The sequence below is a fragment of the Cygnus atratus genome, chromosome 1 (assembly GCF_013377495.2).
Source record: "Cygnus atratus isolate AKBS03 ecotype Queensland, Australia chromosome 1, CAtr_DNAZoo_HiC_assembly, whole genome shotgun sequence".
NCBI classification, from domain to species: domain Eukaryota; kingdom Metazoa; phylum Chordata; class Aves; order Anseriformes; family Anatidae; genus Cygnus; species Cygnus atratus.
This window is the reverse complement of record NC_066362.1, coordinates 111,315,248-111,337,241: the sequence shown is the minus strand read 5'-3', so window position 1 is coordinate 111,337,241 and position 21,994 is coordinate 111,315,248. Positions and strand designations below refer to the sequence as shown.

General features: G+C 42.2%; 2 protein-coding genes across 7 annotated transcripts in view; one reads left to right on the top strand and one right to left on the bottom strand.

The window, feature by feature from the left end:
* Positions 1-3,964, bottom strand: part of SON (SON DNA and RNA binding protein) — a 37,969-nt gene extending 34,005 nt beyond the window's left edge. The window contains exons 1-2 of the mRNA XM_035545836.2: positions 3,700-3,964; positions 2,150-2,316 (exon numbers count right to left, since the gene is read on the bottom strand). Of these exons, the coding sequence (XP_035401729.1) occupies positions 2,150-2,316; positions 3,700-3,809 (277 nt within the window). The 5' untranslated portion in view covers positions 3,810-3,964. The remainder of the gene's footprint in view (positions 1-2,149; positions 2,317-3,699) is intronic.
* A 2,088-nt stretch (positions 3,965-6,052) lies between these two features.
* The window catches only part of LOC118247664 (trifunctional purine biosynthetic protein adenosine-3), a 39,167-nt gene continuing 23,225 nt past the window's right edge, over positions 6,053-21,994 (top strand). Inside the window, exons 1-5 of one of the 6 annotated variants that reach the window (XM_035545828.2) lie at positions 6,053-6,168; positions 14,785-14,933; positions 19,084-19,179; positions 19,886-20,060; positions 20,750-20,861. In XM_035545828.2, the coding sequence (XP_035401721.1) occupies positions 14,789-14,933; positions 19,084-19,179; positions 19,886-20,060; positions 20,750-20,861 (528 nt within the window). In that variant the 5' untranslated portion in view covers positions 6,053-6,168; positions 14,785-14,788. Of the gene's footprint in view, positions 6,169-8,264; positions 8,400-10,760; positions 10,824-11,503; positions 11,523-12,185; positions 12,215-12,355; positions 12,412-14,784; positions 14,934-19,083; positions 19,180-19,885; positions 20,061-20,749; positions 20,862-21,994 lie in introns of those variants that run through there. The other 5 variants (XM_035545831.2, XM_050715587.1, XM_050715591.1 and 2 more) reach the window with 5 other exon arrangements.

Sequence of the window (21,994 nt, the reverse complement as noted above, 5' to 3'; positions counted from 1 at the left end):
TCCAAGAAGTAGTTGGATAACTTTCCACCTATATACAACTCGGCGGTGCATTCTCCCAGGAGGCCGAAGACTTGTTTTGTTTTTAAACTACATGAAGCTGCAGATGGAAGTGAAAAACTCTCATTTTCCAGACGAATGATCTAAGCGGTGGCACATTTAGCATACAAAACATGGCCGGCCCATTACCTTCTAGTATGCTCTAAAAAGTCCTATCACCATAGCTTTTGAGTGAGTCCAATACTATGAGCGTGTTAGAATTGATCTAAGCACATTCACTAATTAAGCTCCTCGCTGACTGATCAAGTTCTTCAAGTGTCTTTGGGGAACCAGCATCTAGTTTCCTGATTCCAAAGGGGCTTTAAGACATTGCAGGCAACTAGATGCTCAGACCGGACTGCAGTTACTGTGAGACGCTGCCAATATGCAAGTACCTAATAAAGTTTTTGCTTCAAACAGAAAACTAACTAATAAATTCGGGTGACTGCAGAGACAGCCAGCCACTGACATGGAAATGAAGAGAAAAACTGGATTTCAATCACCTTTTAATTCTATACCTCATTTCCTTATGAATTTAACCCATGTAAGGTTCTTACCCTTCTTTGGATCTAGTCCCATGTTTTCATGAGAAAAACACTTCTTCTAGAGGTAAATTGCTGCAGTCTTTGTTAAATATGAGATATATATTAAAATCTGCATGTTATCTTAAATTATTACACTTATACTAGCCAGCGCAGCAATATGGGTTCTCCGATTATAATCTAGCTGTGATCACAAAGCATACTCTTTGAAGTAAACAATGCAAAATCATTCAATGAACGATAATATCCTATAAACACATATCTCAGGTAGCTTTAAGAGCTCACATTTTTACATAATACACACTTTAACAAAAAATAGCGTTTCCACCAACATTGCTAAAAGATTTGCAAACAGAGTCAAGTGAACTTTTCTGCATAGCAGTTTCAAATAATCCCTAACTGTTGACTAACAGTAATGTTAACTCCTTTTACATATGAACAGTGGGAATATTTACCATAGGTTAAGGTTATCAACTTCCAGATTACTATGTCTCACATATTTACTACCCTGTTAACTTGCCTCATTCTTCTACAGCAGAACAACAAAAATACAAACAAACCAGATGCCAGCCTGAAGTGCTACTCCTACGGCATACCTGTAAAAGACTGCTGGAAATGCTCAAGGTAAACAAGCCACTATACACAAAAAGAAAGAAGCAATGCCAAAATGTTGCAAATAACATCTTTGAAATATAAAATTTCTGTCACCATTTTCTATACTGCCTCTTAAAAAAAAATTAAATCTGGAACTATACTTACCAAGTACATAGCAGCCACCTACATTCTAAATTCGAAAAATTAGAAGTGCAGTAATTACACCCTTCCATCTCAGTGACTGTCCCCATTTGGAAATTTTAGAGAAAAGACCAGTCCCATGAGAAGAGATACTCAGATTCAACTTTTTGGAAGAACAAATCTAGTAATTTATTGATGTTATGAGACAGCTATATAAAAATGTATTAACCTCTGGAAGACTGCAATCTAACTAACTACATTTTTAAGGTAATTACATTATTAATTTTAAAATGACAGAGCATCTCACTCCAACAGAACAATTAGTCATACAGTTCTGAATTTTAGTATATATGATTTTTAGAAATAATCTTATAAGCCACATCAAAATAACGCAACAGTCCTTCTTATCCATATCAGTACCAGCTTTCTTAATAAGAACTGAATACTGAGACCCTGAAGCAGGTATATAAAGAATAAAGCACAAAACACTTCAGATGTACCAACAAATATTTTTTCTACACACATAGATATTATACATTGTATCATTATTGTAATGGACAGAAAAGATATTTTTTTTCCATATTAAGTAATGCTTTCATGTATTAACCAACTTCATTTTTTCAATTATGTCCTTCTCTGTCCATTTGCAGTTGTAAGTCACAGAAGACAAAAAAATACTTAACGAATGTTACAATAAACACAACTTGTCCGATGAAGCTCAGTGAGAGAATCAGTACTGAAGAGTATGTTTTTGTCTCTGTAAAAATGACTTGATTTTAAGAACTATGACAACCTTCTTAAACAAGAATGTACTTGCCAAATGTGTTTTCATTTACCTGATTTGCACTGCAGTTCTGTATCAAGGGCTCCAGAGAGCACTTCCTCTATTTTCTGCACTATCTGATCATTCTGACGACTCCCAGCACCAGCAACAGTGTCATCTGAAGGGTTGGCTTGCTCAGCTGGGACTGTGTCACCATTGGGCTGGCCTTCTACCTTTCCACTAACCAAAAAAAATATCAACATAATACAAGCAATTTTGAGCCTTTTTTGACTTTTAATTCATACGCATTTATTATACTCAGCCCTTCAAAGTAACATTTTAGCCTCCTGAAGAAGCCACGCATTCAGTGAAACATCTACTTTTCGATTAACTTTCACTTGTTTGCGACAGAACGCCTCGTGCCAACGGAATACAAGGGAGCAAAATACGTTCTCAAACGACCCAGCCCCCGGGGGTTTGTGTATGAACTGAAACGGACTCCTCAACTCCCCTTGCAAAGTAACCATACAATCTCCTCTAGCAGATTTTGCTTGCTTGGTGAGATAAGGCTGCGAAAAAAAAAAAAAAACTAGGCGAAGTTAAACGTAACGAGAAGAGCGTTACAGACCAGACGGGCTCTCGCCCTTTCCCCTCCTGCCCCTGAAAGCAAGGCCAACACTGGAAACCCGTAAGCCAAATCGGGTGCGCTCCCGCCTTCCTCCCCCCGTTTCCCCCCTCTCCCTCCCTCCCTCACCACCTCCCCCGCAAGGCCGCGACCCCCCGGCCCCGCCATGTTGAGGCGAAAACGGGCCCCGGCCCCCCCACCCCCCCCCGGCCTGAGGCGGGGCCCGCGCACCGCGCGCTAGGCCCAGGCCGCCTGGCGAACGGCTCGTTACCCGCCGTGCTGCTGCTGCTGCTCCTCCTGCATCTCGCGGAATTTGTTAACCACGAAGGACCGAAAGATCTGCTCGATGTTAGTCGCCATGACAGCCCGGCCGCGCTGCCCCCCCCCCCTTCCTCCTCCTCCTCCCCCCCGCGGGGGCTCCGCTCTCCTTCCTGCCGAGCCGCGAGGGCCTCCGCGATCCCACCACGCACCGCGGCGGCGGCAGGCCGCGAGCCGCGCGGTGACGCGCTCGCCCGGACGCCGCCTCCCCATTGGCTAGAGCCCTCCAACGCGGTGACGCAGCGCGGGCCTCGGGCCGGCCGCTCTAGCGCTGTGGAACCATAGAGCCGCGGCCCCGTCCGCCTTCCGGGAAGGGGGGGGCGGGGGGGGCCGTCTCGTGCCTCGGCGGAGCCCGCCGCCCCCTCCCCCCGCGCGGCAGCGCCGCCATGTTGTGCGCTCCCCCCCCCACCTCACACCGCCGTCTCCCACGGCGGCCCCGCGCCCCCGGTACCCCCCCCCCACGCCACCGTGGGCAGGCGGAGAGCCCCCTCCCCCAGCCTCCCCCCGTAACCGCCATAACGGCCCCAACCGCTAAACGCCAACCGCCGTCCCTCCCGGCCGCCCTGAGGAGGGAGCGGGGGGGGGAGCGGCAAGGCGCCGCCGGGCCCCCCTTCTCCTCTCACGCCGCGATGGCGGCCGGCGGGGGGCTCGCGGGGGGAAGGCCGGAGGGCGGCACTCACCTCGCCGGCGGCCCGAGCGGCTGCGGCGGCGGGGCCATGGTGGGCTGAGGCGTGCGGCCGTGCGTGCCGGCGGGCTGGGGGCCCGTGGGGGTGGGCGGGAGCGATGCCATTGGTCTCCATGGAGCGGGGCCAAGCCCCGCGCCGCCGCCGCCGCTGCCGCCGCCCCGTGGGTAGAGCGCAAGGCGGCAGCGCCGAGCTGAGGGCGGGGATGAGGGGGGTGGAGGGGGGGGGCCCGGCGCTGCCGCGCTGCCCCCGCTCACTTCGGCAGCGGCTCCGTGCGGAAAGGCGCCCTCCCCCCGCCGCCGGGAGGCCGGGCAGCCCCCGGCTGTGACACGCACGTGTGCTGCGGGGCCGGGCGGGCGCCCCGCGAGATGGAGGAGAAATTAAAGGAACAAAGAAGGAGAACGCCGCGGATAAGTGATACCTGAGCGACAGCCGGCCTCGTCTTGCCTTGAGGTGTTTCGCTGCAACGACGCAGGAATCAGTTTGTCCCGAGGCCAGCCACCCTTCGTGCTGCCCCCCAAACAATTCTCCAGTATATACGCATCCAAATCATCCTAAATCCTGTATAACAGAATAATCCCAGAAGACTCCCGACTCCAAAAGCCCATTTCTCCCCCAATGGACTTTCTTCCACTGTTGTGAAGTGGTAACTTAGGGGCTTAATAACTTCAGGTCTTTACTTCCCCGGAAAAAAATAAAATAAAATACCTCAAAACCTGTTAAATTGTCGCTAGGATCTTTATTTGCGACATCAAATTCAATGTGGTTATTTAATTTATTATAATACAAAGCAGTTATATTGAAGAGGCACTTTTCCAAATAACAGCACCTTTCACGCCATGCCAACATTTATATATTTTAGATACTACTTTAAAATATGGTATCTAATTTCTGGTATTTAATGAGCTAAACAGTGAAAATATTTCACTTTAGATTTAGATTCCGATCGTGTAAATGGTCCTGTCTAGACCAGCCATTCTTTTAGCCCAGTGCAAGCAGAGATATTCTACATAGGAATAGCATTGTTAGCATGGATCTTGCCATAACAACACGGTTTTAAATACTTTCAGCACAATGTAACTGTAACTCACCCCTTCCAAGCAATGCCAGCTGTACTTGGAGCACAGAGGTCTGTGTGGTGTAACTTAGCCTATATTAGTGGCTTCTGACAGAAAAGCAGGGATCATACCCCTCATGTGGGCTCAGAGGAATCTGTACCATGAAGCTGCCCTCAGGAAAGGGACCCTTCTAAACTAAGTTAATTCATTCAAAGAAGCTTAACTACACTGAAAAGCCTACCAGTGTAGGCCTCCATCCCTACTGGAAAACCATGAAGAAAGGTACAAAAAAGCCGGGGAAGGTTTTTAATGCATGTATCTTTCACTCTGGCTCCATAAAAATGAACACAAAGTACTAACTACAAATGCCATTATTGACAGAAATGAGGTTTCACAGCCCCACAGGAGTTACTATTCCTGCTCTCCCTTCCAAGATGTTTGTTCAAAAATAAATAAATAAATCTTTGTTATGCACCTTAATTCAATTAGGTACTAAGTCATCTTCAGATGAATTAAGTGAACTATTTTACTTTGATCTTGTCAAGACCAGAGTGATGATTCGTGACACATTTGCTGTTCAATTTGAAAACACGTTATTATGGGACTACTCATTTTAGAGTATTTATTCATGCAACTGTTCCTTAAAAAAAAAAAAAAGACAAAGGTGCACTTAAATATGCAAACAATATTTATTAAACCGATATTTCATAAGCTAATTTCAAAGAACAACGATGTTTTCACACAAATTCTTGGGGAAAGGGAAGGAACGAACATAAGGATCAAATCTAGTTTCATTACAGATGGTATTGTTGCACAATTTTAATGCTAAACTGGACTAAATGTTGCCCAATGTTCTTTGGTTTCATGAAGTAGCAAGTTCAACAAAATAGACTAAAGGGTTGCTCCTATCCAGTACTTATAAAGGCACATTCCAGCTGAGAGGATATAAAAACAAAATCAGTCTTTGCAAAGTACCATTCAGCTAACTTACTAAACTATCACCCTTGCACTCTGGAGCCACACTATTTTCTACATAAAATCCTAAGAACAGTAATTTACAGGTAAAGCTTTTCAGCTAGATCTATCGCCTGCCCGGCCCAGCTGAGCACATCCCCCAGGCAGCAGCCCACTGAAGCCAAAAGTGGCAGCAAAGCTACAGCAACCCCAAGATGAAGGTACTCCTAGATGGGACGAATTTACACGCAAAACCCAATTCCTGGGCCTCCAAGCTGCAGCTTTTACCTCCCTTCCGGCCTTCCCCGCTCCTCAGCCCCCGCCCCGGGCCCACCCGCCGCCGCCGCCGCCGCCGCCGCCGCCGCCGCCATTTCGCGGGGCGCATTGGGTACTGTAGTTTTGGGCGGCGCGGCGGAGGATGCCTTCCCGTTCCCTAAAATCCCCCTGAAGGAACGTAAGTTTTTATTTTTCTACGCAGAAGGGCGTCCTCTGTGGGCCACGCGTGTCGCTCGCTCTCGGTGCCGCTGCCGGCGGTGTTCGCCCCCCCGCAGCCCGGCTGAGGGGGGCGGCGGCGGGCTCAGGCGGCGGCGGGGCCATGTGCTCCCCGCTGCCCGCGCGGTGAAATGGCGGAGCGGCGGCGGGGTGCCTGGCGCCTCCATCAAACCCCGGCGGCTGTGTTTAGTCCGGGCCTTGCCTTTTCCCCTCATATGTAACGACAGACAGTCATGCGAAGAGTTAGTTCTCAACGGTTGTCTTATTTTTATTTAAGCTGCGTGTCTCCTGCCCAAATTTACTTCTAGGGTGCTTGAGTTGTAACGTTTCTAAATGTGCTGCGATTTTAAGTGTTTTAAGGCACACGCAGCTGCTATTAATACATTTTTCCCTGCTCTGTTTGGCTTTGCAAAAGTGGTGAAATATTTGCTTTAAAGTAAATAATAAACTTCTAACTTCTCTTGTTTTGGACTTTGGCTGACTTTGATTCTTTCCCTGCTGTTTGCAGAGCTGGGCGCTCACCAACTTTAATATTGGCTTTTTTTTCTTCTTTTTTTTTGTGATATCTTTAGTGGAAACTTGACATTAGTGATCACTTTGGTCTATTTTCCCATGTGCCTGGTGACAGGATGAGGTGGAATTGGCTAAAGTTGCGTCAGGGGAGGTTTAGGTTGGATATTAGGAAGAACTTCTTTACTGAAAGGGTTGTTAGGCGTTGGAATGGGCTGCCCAGGGAAGTGGTTGAGTCACCATCCCTGGAGGTCTTTAAGAGACGTTTAGATGTAGAGCTTAGTGATATGGTTTAGTGGAGGACTTGTTAGTGTTAGGTCAGAGGTTGGACTAGATGATTTTGGAGATCTCTTCCAACCTAGATGATTCTGTGATTTATTCTGTTATTTGTAAGTATTTGTAAGTATTTAGAAGTGTAAGAATGCACATTCTTTACCTCCATGGTTCCTTCTGGTTATCAGCCAATGGATGGTGAAAGACATTGAGCACTTACAGCTCTGTGAATAGTCTGAATTGTCAGAAGTTAGTGCTTGGGGTAGGGAATAACACTTTAAGGGTCTTATTTTTAATAGTGAGATTTATGGTGATCTTTTGCCTAACAAACACGGAATCCAGCTCTTTAGAGGATAACACCTGTCTCACAGAGTTCCAGTGCGGGCCACGGAAGATCTGAGGCTTATTCTTGGTTCTCATGCAGGCATTAAGCATGGTCCTCTAGTTTCTGCAAGAGTGTGAAAAACAGATAATGATAACTTGTTTGTTTTTGTAAAGCTATCAGTTGCACTACACAATGTTCCCAAGCGAGAGACAGAAGTTATTTGTAAATGAAAAACCACGAGCAAAAGAAACTTATTTAAACTCAAAGCTATAATTAAAAATCAATTGCCACTTGATTCTGGAGGCCTCTGAACTCTTTAAGTAACGCTTTATGGTATTGAAATCTGAGGAAATTAAAAGTTACAGATCTGAGGCGGCATCATTTTCGTCGAGTAAGAGCCTCAGGCCACCCTAATCTAAGCTTGCAGCGCCATCATCATGTTTTGGCTATTCTGCCAGTTTAAGCACCATGGCAATTTGTTTCTGTACCTTGCATTGCATCAGCAGAGCTGCCTGCGTCATGCCTGGCATGATGAATTTACGAAGGAAACTGATACCTATAGAATTAAAAAAAAAAAACGTGGCTCCCCTTTTACCCCTGGTCTGATTCCCCAGTCTAACTCCCCCTGTGACTTGTAAACAGGCTGGTGTAAGAGGTGGAAACAAGCAGTTAGGTGAGAAGGTAATTGTGAAGCAGCTTTTGCAACCAACTGTGTTTTGGTTTCTGGAACAGTCAAGGTGGTCTGAGAGTGCTGTTCCAGGACAGCTGAGCTGATTACCAGTCTTCTGCAACAAAAAGGAGCTCTTTTCACCTGCTTCTGCTGATTGCTTTGCATGCTCTGTGGTGATCACTTTATCCTGCTGGGAGTTAGCTTAGCTGACTAAACTGGCAAAAAAATATTTCCTTTTTGTTATTATTACTTTATTGAGTTGGTTACCGTTGTAGTCTTAGTTTTCCAGCAATATTTATTGGCTTTATGATCCAACTGACTGCACACATTTGGCACCGGGGTGGGAGAGGGAACGAGAGGCTGGAGGTGGAGAAGAGAGTTGGACCAATGGGAGGCTGTACCAGCAAAGACCAGCGTAAGTCAATTGTGAAACACCAGTGAGTGAACCTGTAGCCTGCACATTTCAGCCTCTGTTTTCTTGTCCAAGCTTGAACATGGTCCAGAAGTTGGCAAAGGTTCTCTGAGAAGACCAGCTGGGAGCTCTCCTCGTGTGTACTGAGATCTTTATGCACTCGTGGCATTCACCTCATGTGTATCAAGATCTTTGTGCATTCGTGACGTGCAGTGGACTCTACTTTCTTATTAAGAAAAGGCTCAGGCTGCTGATAAGAGTGTTAGTTCAGAAAGCAGGAAAGCCATGTTCAGCCTGAGAGGATTTGGGACCATGCTACCTGGCTGCTGGCAAATTCAGGAACTGAGTAAAGGATGGCAGATTCGTGGGGGGCAGTACAGCAGCAGCTCAGCTGTTGAAGCTGGGAGGAGGAACGCCTAGGTTTTGGTTTATGCTCAAAGACATTCTTTCAATATTTTATCCCGTTATCGTTCTATGAAAAAAAAAAATGCATAAATTGTCCTGACTGCTAGGGCTGGAACCTAATACTACACTCAGCAGAGCAGCAGCTGAATTGCAGAACCTTTCAATTTTGTGTTATTCCTGTGTCCCACAGGTCTTTATTTCTTCTTATTCTCTTGCCTAACTTCAAGAGAAAGAGTCAACTTTCTCCTTTAGCACAAAGCTCAGTGGTAAGAGTTTTTTTTCCAGGCACTGGGAGGTGTGGGTTTGAGCCTTCTTGGTGATGCTAGGCTTGGATTCTCTATATGTGGAGTAAGTGCTATCACTGCTAGGCCATGTTGTAGCCAAAGCTCTGGGAAGGGTAGGAGTTAAGATGCTCTGGGCTTGGCTCATATATTTAGTGTAAAGAAAGGGTTTCCACAATCCCAGTGTAGCAAAGTTAAGGTATTGCAGCTTTTAAATAGGCAGTGGCTAAGGTTAAATGGTAGTCATGCAGCGATGCAATAGATTGCTGTTGCCTAAAAGGTAAGTCTTGCATTTATCCCATCCTGCCTAGGCATGTTGTCCCATCCCTTCGTTTTTAGCGCCTCTGGTACTTGGCTGATTGCGCTGTTAGTCAGTTCAGCTAGCAAAAATCTGTTTTGTTTTGTTGTTGTGTTGTTGCTGTTTTGTTGCTCAGATTAGTTTTGTGAAAGAAAAGTTAATTGACTATGCTCAGGTGAGCATCAGCACCAGTACAAGGAAAAGGAAAGCACATCTGGGTTTAAGACATCCCTTCCAGTGACAATGAGGTATACTTATGGGTCCAGCTGTCTCATGAAATGCCATCCTTTGTGTTGGCTCTAGCCTAGCATTGCTCTGCATGCCAACTTTAATCTGGTGTTCTGTGATTTGCAGGTTTCCAAATACAAAGCCTTAGGCGAAGCTCCTGAGCCCGTATTCTTTTCATGTACTGAAGTGTCTTATTTTTCTTCCTGAAAGTCTTTTGTATCCAGACACCCTGAATCATTTCTCTAACAGTTACCTAATTATTACTGATTCAGAAAAACAATCCCGTTGATTTCGGAGTAATAATGCATGTGAGTATTAATGCATGTGTAAAGTTTTGCAGCAGAGTGTAAACCCACTTGAGCAGCAGATACGATTTTGTGAAGGTTTGAAACACTTAGGATGCTGCACCTTGCAAAATTTTAGATATACCTAAATGTTAACATTGTTACTTCATCCTCAATTCCTATTTTGTTGAAACTAAGACTTTAAAAAGTATCTTTTAAGAATACATTTTTTCTGACACCTTTCTTTTCCGCAAGTTTTCAAGATTTCGCTTATTTGTTTACCACAGCAAAACACTATACCCAGCTCTATCCGTCAAGGCACAGATAAACCCAGCAGCATTGGAGTTTAATTTAAAGACACTGTCTGAAGCAGTAACCTGCCACCAGTAATGCCCTTTAATTAATGTTTGTGCTATGTTGCATCCATGTTATTTTAGCTACACCTTTTTACTGCTTTCAATTAGTTAGGGGTGAGGCAATGAGGCAATGATGGCTTATTACAGACTCCACCTAGCTGAGATAAATATTTAGGTAACTTGCACCATGCACTTATGACGTGAAATTGAAACCTGGACAGTAATAGCTTAAGGAGTTCATGTTTTCTTACACTTACAGAGTTATCTTTGTAAGCTGTGCATTAACGCAGCCAGGGAGCTCCGTTTAACCCCCAAGGCTGCACACAGGATCCGTTCCAGGAAGAGCCAGAGAGCAGCTCGTGCCCCTTCCCTATTAACAGCTACTGAATTTGTAGCCTCATTTCACTTCTGCCTGTATTTGAAATCTCACTGTGCCTTTTGAAGGAGCCAGGTTGGGGAAAGCTGTCAGACATTGGTTTTGCCTTGCTCACTTTGTTTTCTCTGCTCCACAGGCCCTGACCTAGTGGAGGAGTTGCCCTGCTTCTTAATGAGCCCCAGCTTTGTGGAGGATAAAGGTCTCTAGGCTGATGCTCTTCCCTGCTGACTAGCTGCTGGCAACATCAGGGATAGGCTCTGGAAATCAACTTGTCTTCACTGTATCCTTGTGTCCTCTCCTCTTGGATACATGGAGTGATTAGCTTGTTTCTGCTTTCCTGTTCTTATTTAGCCTAAGGACTTGGTAATGGACCTTTAACTGAAATACCATCTGTCTTTATTTTAAGACATCTTTTATAAACAAACATATCTGCCTTCTTTACAAAAGCAGACAATGGTTGCTTAAGGTAATTACGTATCACATTTTGGAATCTTTTTGGCTTCTGCCTCTTTATGAGAGGATTTAAGGATTTCACACACTTCCTCCATAAAAACTGTGTGGTAATCCTTACAGAAGAAATCATCTGCTTTGTGAATGGCTTTTGGTTGTTTGACAATAAATTGTTGACTCCTGGATTAGTGACAAAATTAAAAAGAAATGTCGCCTCTTGCAATTTTCATTTTGAATGCAAGATACTGCTGGGCGGCGGAGGGCCTACGTCGCATCTTTTTAGTCACTGTGAAAAAGAAAGGCTGTCACTACTAACTACATTTGGGCCTCGTAAACTGGAATTGCCACCAGAAGAAGTTCTTGTCAAGCTACATCCCTGAATACAAGTTGCTGTGATGATGTTTGGGGGATGCACAGATTAGTTGAGTTTCTGAAATCAAAACAAATGGTTAGACCACATTTTTTCTCAAATTTTGTTATAAAATGGTTAAATTTTATTTGAACATATGATATATGGCTTGTTCTATTTAACTGTTCCCATATAACATTTTATGCCTTATATTATTCGTTTTGTTAACTGACAGCAGTATTAGAACATGCTGGGGAAAAAAAAAAGAAAATGTTTGATTTGCCAGCATGATGAGTTACTTCAGCTGATAACAGTGTCACTGGATCTTGAAGCCTGTCCTTCAACTGTTTTTACACAGTAACCTTAATGGAGCATGAATGTGCATCATGCACCATATTTTTCAATATTGTTGATATGCATGGGACTATGCTAAACATCTTTTTTAAACGAGCAGTGAATGTTTTGATCTAATTATTGAAAATTTTTCAACTGCACGAAATAATTTGGATGAGACAGAATTTATTCTGCGCGTTTAGGAATGAAAGGATGGGCTGCTTCTGCTCTGCAAACTTTTTGCTCCTTATTCCTCGATTGCTTGTATGTGAGTTTCTGTTCTCTCCCCAGCTGAAATGGCTGAACTTTCCTGTTCATTGGCTACCTGCACAATGTCGTCAGTGGGGCGGTAGTATTGGGACAGGGGCACTACATTTTAACCAGAGGTTGCTTTTCTCCTTTCTCTTTGCACATCTGGACTCTTGAGCATTACTTTCCTCAGACCAACAGCACATAAGGTAGAGTAAGTATGTTCTCTGTTGCGGTTTGGATCTCTGCATTCACTTCTACTGTAGTCATCAAAAAATGCAGTAATATGTATGTTTAAATTTATTACTGATAAAACTTGCCTTAATATTATTATTTAATGATGCCTGTCTGTGGAAACGTGCTTGCTGGATTTAGTTAAGTGTAGGATATAGCTGTCTGCTACATGGTAAATGTTTACTCTTTTACATAGCACTCTTTTGACCTAGGTTACTGTCTTTATCTAACACATCCCTTCATTGCAGCCAGCCCCTTACTCATTTTTTTTCCCCTCGGGTTGTAATATCATAGAGGTTTACCATAACTTCACATCCCAAATGTATACCATAACTGGTATTTTTTACCCCAGTGTATTTTTCTTATTGTAAGGGATCCATGAGGCTTATAATTAAAATGCCCCTACAACTTTGCAGTCTGTATATTTGTCAAACACAGTTCAACAGAAAACTATTGATCTCCTCCCGCCTGAAACTACAAATAAATTTTAACTCTGGTATGTTTAGTTAATAGTGAACAACTCAGCATCCATCATCTGTATCTTGTCCTTCTCTTTGTGTTTCTTTTTTCTTTTGACTGGATGTTTTGCCTAAAAGTATCATTCTCTGAACAAATCATGCCTTTGTTAACAGGTTAAAATATGTTAGCAAAGGGCATAGGGTTACCATCTAAAATGTGTGGGGGCTCTCCTGAGCTGTTACAGAGGACTTGGATTTAAAAACCAGGCTCCATGTATGCCTTGCATGGTGCCCTCCGAACAGAAGCATCTCCTGCAGAGTCCAGGCTTCCAGGACAGCCGGGTTTCTCCAGGGTCCCCAGAGCCATCTGGGCAGCTCTTGGGCAGGGGCCAGCAGCTTTATCTGAGTAGCAGCTGGCATCGGGGAGAGGCACATGCCCTGCCTTATCAGTTGGCTGAAAATCTGCTGTCTGTTGTGCCTTTGGTAAGGCCGCTGTTCCCTTAGAAATCTGGTTTGGGTGGGTTTTATTCCCCCTGGTGCTTAGGATGTATTCCACACTGGGAGGGCCCTGCACACACTGGCAAGCGCCGGTCAAGGACCGGCCGCTCGACAGAAGAGGCGCAAGCAGCAACCTGAGGGTTGTGCTACGTGTGCTGGGATTGCAGCAGGGAGGCTGGGTGCTGCGTTTGGCTAAAACTCTTATCTCGGCTGTGTCCCTCCTCCCAATGACTGGGAGGTGATTCGCACAGAAGGGAGGCACATCCGACCTCTTCGCTGGCCATGCGAAGTCCTTGAAATAAATCGTGCCCGTTTCCACGCAAAACTGCTTTTGTTTATTCTCATTGTTTAGAATGCTTGAAACTGTTCTAATATCTTTTTAAAAGCAATGAATGATCCACTTGGGCATAGGACAGCTGCCCATCTATAGCTGCTCACCCTCAGCTTCACTGAATAGCTTCATGAGGGACTGCTTGTCTTCTGTGCATAAAACTCTCACCTTAAACAGTGCACCTGTGTATGCAATTTGTATGTAGTTGGACTAATGTGACTAATGGACTACAGCTTATTCTTTGGATAGCTTAGGAGGTTAGCCTTTGCTTGTCAGAGAACTCCAAATAAAGATGTACGTACTTATTTTGTCTCTTTCTTTACCATTTTCTGAATTCCAATGTTCTTTTCCAGTGTAAGCAAAATCTTCTATTCCCTAAAATTGGCGGGATGGCAATTTTGAGGTGACTTAAACCAATAAGTATGTAGAAAACACACGCAGAAATAAACGTGCCTTAAAAAGCAAAGGCTAACATTCAGCGCTACTCAAAGACAGAATTGTAATGTCCACGTCAATGCACTATATGTAAGCTGTGTTTACACATGCACATAATGACATCAGGAGGGTGAAACAGAGCATTCATTTCATTTTCGACCAGTTTGTTCTCAAACTATAGAAAAATCTAGGCTTTGCCTTGTAAAACCCTGACCAGCCTAAGGCTCCTTCAGTCCCGAGGGGAATTTGCGTTAAGACTCTGCTTCCCTGTTCTGTTACGAGTTGTTTTCCCTATCTCATTGCTCTTAACCTTAACTTTTAACAAAGTATTTAGACATTTTTCTGATATTACTACCCCAAAGTCTCAAGTTGTCCCATTTTGCTCCCTAACGTTGTAAACAGCGTTAAAACAATTAGTTCATCAGAGGGACTTTGCCCTTTGCAGGCTTGGATTTGCCAGGAACATGTGTAAGTTACAAATCACAGCCTGGTGGGTCATAAAGGTGGTTCTGTATCACAGGCTTCAGTACAGCTCAGAACAGTTGCCAGTCTGATCAAAGGAAAAACAGGATTGCCCTGTGGGTTACTTCAGTGTTTGACATTTATTTTCTATCACACCTTATTAAGTCAGTTATCCATTTCCACACGCTTTTTTTTTTTCTATAATGGTTTTGTTAGTTTAAAGAAACATCATTGTCTGAAACAAAGTGGCATTCACCTCTGCTGAGAGTTGCCTTCCACCCTGCAGTTAAATCTGTGAATTGCTTTCCTAACCTGGCTCTACTAATTCTGACTGTGTTGCTTGTGTTCTGGTTTTGTGCAGACTAATGGCTGATCGGGTGCTTGTGATCGGCAGTGGAGGGAGAGAACATGCGCTGGCCTGGAAGCTGGCCCAGTCCCCACATGTAAAACAAGTGTTTGTTGCTCCAGGAAACGCAGGAACAGCTGACAATGGAAACATTTCCAATTCAGGTAAAAAGAAAAATTACCATTTTAAAATCCGATAACTGAACAAATAAATTGTTCCATTAATTGATCTAAAATCTGTTGGAGTGAAAGGGTTATAGTAATTATTATTATTTGAAGGTTTGGGGCACATGAGATCATATGGATGCAGTTAAGAAAAAATACCTGAGCAAAGCCTTTTGCAACTACCACTCATTTAATTTTACCTCAGGTTTGTTAGCTAATTCATTGGATTTGGGTGGTAGAGGATACAGATGAAACTCCTGCAAGTCCTTGCAGGAATACAGCTTGGGTAGCTGTAGCAGTTCCTGCTTCCTGCAGGGAAGGGGTAATGTTTTATCTTGGTATGCAGTGCAGTTCAGCAGCTGTTTCAGCTGTGAACAGCTGAAAAGTGCTTGCAGCAAATGCCAGCACCTCTAGGAGAGTGGCAGAGCAGACTGCTTTGGGTAGGAACCACTGCTTGATTCTCAGAAGTCCCATGGAAGCCGTGTGATGCCTACAACCTTTCATAAGAAAACGTTCTCACCTAAAACAGTCAACTGTAGAAAAATGTTCATTCCTTTGTCTTACTGATCTTAAGAAGTTAGGATTATTTTCAAACACTTCTGTTAGTATTGACTGCCTGTTTCAAGCTTCTCGCCTAAATGTGGTACGCTCTGACTGACTGACTCTAACTCAAACCGTTCATGTTAATTAGTTTTCAAAATCAAGCTTAAGGTTTTTCAGATTGAGCATCCAAAAGTACACGCTGTGTTTAAACTGTACTGTCGTAAGGTGTTTGCCTGGAGGCACACAGTGAATCAGTACAAAAGCCGGGATAGTAACTCAGAAATGTCTGTCTTGTGTCCATTATATGCGAGATCCTGAGGTACTTCAAGCAACCAACTTAACTTTCTACTTGATACGTGATAACGTACAGAACTAAAATTAACATATTATACATGTGAACAAGAATTATATATCTCCATTTTCTGCATTTATATGTATGAGTAAAGTCTTTTTTTGTTACGATTTCATGTGGAAACATGAATCCCCTCATTTTCTTGTACAGCAGATAATTACGAGACTTAATTCCATTTGAATGCTTAATTATAGGAAGTTTAAATAACTTTGTTCACAATTTCTTTGAATATTCACAGTATCATAGGCAGCTTTTTTGTCCTGTTTGATCTCAGGGGAGAGAGCCCAAGAAAGAGCATGACAGGAAAGTCATGTTCTTATATTTCCTTCTCATCCCAGAAGGTCAAACAGAAATCTTTGTACTCGTAATAAATTGAGTCAGTGCCAGCCTGTATGGCCTGCAGAATGTTAATTTCAATATGTATTTATTTTTTGCAAATAGTATCTTTTAAAAATTGTTGCACTTTTCTCTCACCTTGTTATTGCATAAAATGTACTGCACCCTCAACAATGTAAAATATTTGAGCACCTGCTCAAACCACCTCCTTTTAATGCTTAAACCACCTCCATGAAATCAACCACATGTACTGAATCTCTTTTTTTCCAGACAGTGACCTCACATGTGCTTTAGGAGAGAAATCCTCAGCCAGCTGGGAGGCAGGAGGAATCTAGAATTTGTGAAGAGGTTGACTGTTTTTATTTATTTTGTAATTAAAAGGAAATAATTTGTTTTATCTACTCAGGCATTTTAGTCCTAGCACTGGGGCCTAGATTTTTACTGGGTGGAGAAAATGGAAAACAGATTTTCAGAAGTATGTAAGCCCTATTATATTGTCTAAGCCTGGGCAGCAATGTCTGTGAAACTGCTACCATTGTTCTGTGTTTTTTGTATAATCAAGATTTGGCTCTGAAAGTTCATCCTCCCCTATGGTTCATGAGATTTCCTTTAATCAGCATTGCAGTTCTGGTTCTCAGATGATTTCTGAAACATATAAAGGTGAACTTAAAACTATAAATAAACTATAATTGTAAAAAACTTGCTCCTGCCAAAGCTACAAAACAGTTTTCATGGTTAATTTGAGTCAGTAATCCTTTCTGACAATATATATAGATTTAGGTTGAGTGGCTAAATATAGTTTTATATTTGATTTATATTTAATTAGCAGGACAAATTTAGTGCCAGAAGAGTCCAGAATAGCTTATTGAATCCTGAGGTACACATATGCGTGTCTGTGAATGGACTTTAGCATCTTAACACCTCCTTCAACTGCATATTAGGTCTCTACCTAACAAATACTCTTAACTTTAAGCTCTAGCTTTGCAAATGTTGGTCTGAGTTCCTTCTGTTTGGTTTGAAATGCATGTCTAGCTGTCATTTTGAGAAATAAAACACTGCTACAAAGATGTCCTGCTTCAGTCTACATCATGAGGAAAATGGTGTTTAGAGTTAAAATTATGTGCTAACGATGTGACTTATTCCATTCTGTTTGTTACAAGGACATTTCCACATGATGTATATCTTGTGCTATATTCACTGCACATATCTCTAGTAGATAAGGCCTGAGGCTCGTCAATTTTGCATGAAAAACACAGTTATCTTACAGGCTCGCTCTTTTCACTGCTCCATTTCTTGTGGCTTGATGTCACAGGGAACGGGGATTGTCCCTCTGCAGTTGCCCACCCGAGCTCCCATTCTCTTCATCTGGGATCTGCTGTTCTTGAATTGCTTTCACAACAGCCTCATGATACTGACAGACAATATTGACCTTTATGTTAATCAGTACTTTAAAGTCAAGTGTGTTATGCTTTTGTTTTTGCTCTTTTGTGAGCTAGAAGTTAGTTGGCAGAAATTGTACACAAATATCAAAGGCCTTTGCTTTTTCTTTCTTACAAGTGCTGGTATAACAAAGTAAATGAACTGTTGAATGGTTATCAGGAAAGTAATTTTTATTAGTGTTCAGTCTGTTATTTGCCCCACTCCACCCAAATAGGATAAATCTGTAATCAAAATGCAAGTTTCATGTATTGCTTTTATGCCTTCTCTTCTGGAAATGGGGAATTTATTCATGCAGGGTGGCAGAAGCAAAATTGTGTGGATGCGTCTAACAGCAGATGCTTTATCACTGCCTCTGCCTTCTCTCTCCACTTCCCTGGAAACTAACTGGAAGGGGGCATAGCTTCTCTCATGCTTGCCAATATGGTCACTAGCACAACTTCACAGGCGAAACTTAGCAAAGCGTTCCAGCTCCAAGGAAGATGTGCACTTTATTCTGTTTGCAGATTTGTACTCTGACGTGTTAGACTCCTCCCCGTGCAGGCAGCCAGTCCACGCTGGGCTACACTTGCAGCATTTTTGCTCTCTGAGTTCACGTTCCAGTCCCCTGCAGACCTTGGCTTTATTTATTCTTGATAAAAGCAGCGGAATTGCATTGCCTTTGCGTAAATCTTTTATCATGAGACTTGACATTACTTTCTTGCTAGCTTTTTCTTTTGTTTACACAGTCTTTGACACAGCAAGTATCATCATATTATGTGCTTCTTTATAGAAACATATCCACTCTAGAAACCTTACCCTTAAATCCTTACCCATAATTACAGTACCTTCCCATACTAAGTTCAGCTTGATATAAGAAAAAGCATTCAGATTTTGTTTTGTTTCAGTAAGGTCACAGTTTAGTGTAGCAGGTTTTAGCTAGCACTACAGAAAGAAAGAAAAAGAAAGCATTTGCAATGCTACTACCAGTGACTTGTTCCTGTCCCCTACACCATCCTGGCATGAACATGTGTAAAGCTTCATGGTCAGTCTAATCAGGGAAGAGACTGGCTGAAATGTAGATAGATAGAGATATTTTTTTTCTGGTGAGTTGTTTTTAATTTGGATGCTTAGTGATGCTTCTTATGCTGGTAAGCAGGATGTTTTAGAGATGAGAATGGTTTACTGTATGATGGTGTAGGGGAACCTGAAACTTTTTTTCTCTCACCTTCATGAGCAACGTATGTTTACAGTGCATGTCAAACTACAGCCTTTGCTTGGGGTTTTGGTGGTGTATTTTGTTACAGGGTGCGTTCATTTTTTGTAGACATGTACACCTGTAAGTCAATTTATTTATATATTCGTGCATGCCTCTGTTCCATATTCACAGTGACTTCCCATTCAAGAATGTGTGACTTATGAAAACGCTACTTTAGTGTTACGTGATAAACAAGTGCCAAGAGTAACAAATGAAGTCTTACCACCCTTTTGTATCTTTGACAGCTGTTTCAGTCAGCAATCATGCTGCACTTGCCCAGTTCTGCAGAGATCAGGAGATCAGGCTGGTTGTGGTTGGTCCAGAGGTTCCTCTTGCTGCTGGTAAGAGAAAGAAAACTAAAAGTCATAGCTTTCTTATTTTAGGAAGTAAATTTTAGTCCCCATCTTTTTCCCACCACTCGACAATGTGGACGCTCAACTGAGTGTCTTCAGTAAAAACATAAACAGATTCCCTATGGCAGTTTCCCTGAAATTCAGGGCTGTGCCTTGACAAAAATTAAATTCAAAAAGTATTTTGTGAACAATGTAATAGTTAAAATATCACTGACAGTTCCATTTCTTTCTAAGTTCTTGGGTGTAATAAAAGAGGTATGAAAGTGTTTCTTTAAAAGAACCTTGACTAGGGATTTTGTTTTCCTATGGAATTTTCTTTTTTATTGAAATAATAATCAGTTGGGACTTGGTTAAAAAAACTTTCTAAACATGTTGATAATTTGTTTTATGTTTTTACATGATCAAGAATTATCTTCATAAAAGACTAACATCAACTATTTGGCCAAAAGCTGTAATAAAACAAGGGAGGCTTATCATCCTACCAAGTGCAAAGATCTTCTCAGCCCTAAATATTTCAGGGTTACTTGCTCCTGGTTAGAGTGAAAAATACATCAAAGGCCAATCTGGTAAAATAGGCATGGCTTATCACTCCTGCATATTTGTTCCAACAAATTAGTATATCTTTAGATTGGGACTGCATGACTACAAATCATCTGGTGATTTGAAAAAAAAAAAGTTGCGTTGTTATTTTCAGGAATTGTTGATGACTTGACAGCAGCTGGAGTGAGATGTTTTGGTCCAACAGCAAAGGCAGCTCAGCTGGAGTCCAGTAAGAGCTTTACCAAAGCCTTCTTGGACCGTCATGAGATCCCAACCGCAAGATGGAAGTCTTTTACTGATCCAAAAGCAGCATGTAGCTTCATCAACAGGTAAAGCTACCTTCATGATTGTTGTTTTTTTTTTTTTTACAGCCATGTACAGTGTGCTAGATATCCAAAACAATCAAATCATTACTTATGTATCAATATTCTTAGCTGTAGTACAATACCCATGAAGGTTTTAAAGGATAATCTGACATGACACTATCACTCTGCAGTAATAATTCAAAGGTTCCTTATTTATTGCTCTTTTAATGAAAATTAAGTTCAGTGTTCAGTTTACAGGAAAATATGGTAGGTTTTTTTTTTTTTTTCAGATTGCCTATTATGGAAACCCACCTTACAGTCTGATAGTCGTAGTATGGTCTGTCTTCTTCTTTTCTCCACGAGTATGGATTTTGCACTGGGAGCTTACTCAGCAAATAATGGTCTAATTATCAGAATACAATCCAGTTTACCCAACATTGATACAATATTAAATTATTAAAAGAACAGCAGCCTTTTGGTACACTAGTGAAATTCAATGGTGTGAAAAAAACAGGAAGCAGAAAGCCTCTGCAGGCGTAGCATATCAAGTGAAGTCTAGATTTTATGTGTGTGTTACTCAATAACATAAAACTGTTGCTAGGAAAACTGCTGAGTATTTTGATTTTTCAACTACTGGCATGTTCAGAATGTTTACAAAATATGTTTGGAATATAGAGTATTTACTTTTGGATCTCTCTTCTCTATCTTTAAAGTGCGAACTTCCCTGCTTTAGTTGTAAAAGCTAGTGGCCTGGCAGCTGGCAAAGGAGTAATTGTAGCTTCAAACAAGGAAGAAGCCTGCAAAGCTGTTAATGAAATCATGCAGGTGAGTGGAAATGTCATGCACTGATTGGAAGAGTTCTTACACAAAATTAGTTGTTAACCATGTCAAAGTCTCAGAGAAGCTCTTTTTTATTTCTGTGTAATAGGAGTTTGGCTAACAGAAGTCAAATATTTTACCCATTATTTGGACAGCTTTGAAGCTATATCATTGCTTGAGGCAGAGCACTCTTTCTCAGCTTAGTTTATGTAGGCTAAAACAAAATCCTTCCTACTGAAGACCCACACTTATTTCAGCATGGTTTTCCTTTCTTCTGTTTGCTTCTTTTGAGACTCTGCTATAATGAAACAGGTACCACAAAGCTCTAATATTAACACTGTGATTAAGCTGTATGTTGACATGCAACATCAGCTTTAGGATTCTAGTCACACAGCACTTAAATGTGTAGTGAAATTCCAGTGGAATTATTTCAAGTTAAGCATATATTTAGGTAAGATAGTCGACCATATTAGGACCATCAAAATCTGAAGAGAACCAAAATGAAGCAGTTCCATCTGAACAGTTAGGAACACAGAGCTGGAAAATAAATTATACAGGTCAGGTCCTCAACTGATGCTTGCAGGACAGCCTCTTAAAATACAGCAATGCTGTACTGATTTGTAGGAGATGTTATATGTCATATGTGTTGTATTTCAAGGGTCAGAAAACACAGTCTACGCTCATAATTTGTTGTGTGTGTATGGTTATTGGACAAATCATAACGTGTGGTCCCCTCATTCTGTCTTGAGCAAAAAAACAACTTATCCTGTGTTAAAGAGTCTTACAGACATATAAAATTTTCTTGTCAGTGCGCTGTTGTGGTTCTTAATTCGGTAAACATTCAGTCAGTTCAAACCTTGCATTGGAATGTGAAAATATTGCCCCCCTTCAGTGCATTCTGTATAATTTCACAATCTTATAAAGTAAAAGGTAAAAGTAAAGATTACAGACTTGATGGTCATTGCTATAGCATCATCGGTGCAATCCTCAGCAGGTGGAGCATGAGGAATTACTCAGAAAGCTGTAAGTATCATCTGCAATTTTTAATCATTCAAGATAGAATTTGCATTTGTTAAAAGATAAATTGAAAAGAGGAGCAATTATCGTTGCTACTGACTTATCCAGGATGGAGAATGCAT